This window comes from Cryptosporidium hominis, assembly GCF_000006425.1.
Source record: "Cryptosporidium hominis TU502 chromosome 3 CHRO013107, whole genome shotgun sequence".
Lineage (NCBI taxonomy): Eukaryota > Apicomplexa > Conoidasida > Eucoccidiorida > Cryptosporidiidae > Cryptosporidium > Cryptosporidium hominis.
The window spans coordinates 1-1,509 of record NW_666572.1 but is presented as its reverse complement, the minus strand read 5'-3'; the positions used below and the strand labels follow the sequence as shown (position 1 = coordinate 1,509).

General features: G+C 26.4%; 1 protein-coding gene across 1 annotated transcript; it reads right to left on the bottom strand.

Annotated features, from left to right (window-relative positions):
• Positions 1 to 3: 3 nt before the first annotated feature.
• Chro.30299 (hypothetical protein) lies at positions 4 to 1,368 on the bottom strand. Its single annotated transcript, XM_659926.1, has 1 exon — positions 4 to 1,368. One exon carries the CDS (start codon positions 1,366 to 1,368, stop codon positions 4 to 6), a length of 1,365 nt encoding a protein of 454 aa, XP_665018.1.
• Positions 1,369 to 1,509: the final 141 nt, after the last annotated feature.

Genomic DNA, 1,509 nt, shown 5'->3' with positions numbered 1-1,509 from the left:
GTCTTATAGAACTTTTTTTGCAAATTCAGCGCATGAAATGATTAATTGTATTACAATAATATTTGTTTGGCAAAGCTCACGTGATTTAATTGCTTCGATTTTAGATTTGTCAAAGTTATCACTTCTTATGTTGCTTATTATAGCCATCCATTGATTAATTATCCCAGGAATTATCATATTTGCGTAGGGAAATAAACAAGTTGCCTCGGTGGAAAGAATAAAAATACAATTTAATAATGAATATGTAGACAAATGTTGATAATCCTGAATGCTAAAATTCCTCTCATCACTCTCTGATGTATATGAATAGATAATGTTAATCATTCTTTCAATAACTTTACGAATTTTTGAAATTTCATTAGAAATATCAATTTCCTCCAGTAATTTCTGTTCAAAAAGATCTAAATGGTCTATGTTTTGGTTTTTAATACTATTGATAAAATTTTGTATTGGATAAAAGTTAGGAATGACATTCTCTTGTGTAGTTATATAATCTAAGAAATATTCATAGTATATTTCTTTAATTGTGGTATTTAATGTTTGGAAAGATTCAAGTTTCTGTTTGAAAGCAGAAATTTGTGCGTTCTTGAATATCTTATGAAAGGAAAAATTGTCCCAATATGTTAGAATGCAGTTTGTTATACGTTTTGTGATTATTGCAATAAATTCAAATATCCAAGGATTATTATTTATATTTATATCACTAAACTTTTCAATTAAATCTGATAGTTCCAAAATGAATCCCAATTTACAATGCTGAAGAGCCGTCAAGATTAGATCAACTTTTTCCTCGGAATAGCCTTTATAGTACATAATTTCTAGTGCCCTAATGATTTCAAGAGAATATTCATTAATAATCGTATTAATTGAAAATTTATATGATGAATAACCTAACATTAGAAAAATTTGGTTTAGAATATAATCTGCGATTATCTTAGTAATTGGTGAGCCATACCCATATAGTGATATTAATTGTGTTATGACTTTATTAAGTTTTTTAATAAAAATTTCTCCATCTAATCCAATATTTCTTGCAATTAATAGTAGATTTCCCAGAAGAATTAATAAAATATTTCTATTAATTTCTGTATAATTTGACAAACTATCTTGGATAAGTTCCATACTTAATTCCTCAATAGCAAAGTTGAACCAACTAATTATAATATTTGGCAAATTTTTTGTTTCAAAATTCGGCAGTTCGTTATATAGAGGATTGCCAAATACTGATTGATTTAAAATGAGTTGCGTGGCATTACATACTAAGATGTATAAAATAAAACGTTGTAAAGGAATATGTTCATCTCTGCCACTATTACAAAGTTTTACAAAATGTTGCGTAATACATTGAAGAATATATTTACATTCCATTTTTTCGTAGTTCAAATCTAATATTGAAATTGAAATTGATTTAATAAATAAGCTTGAAATTATTTTTGATTTCTCAAACCCAAATCTCTTAATATTAAAAAAGTTAAGGTAAATAAGTCGCCATAAAGCTGAAAAGCTTCC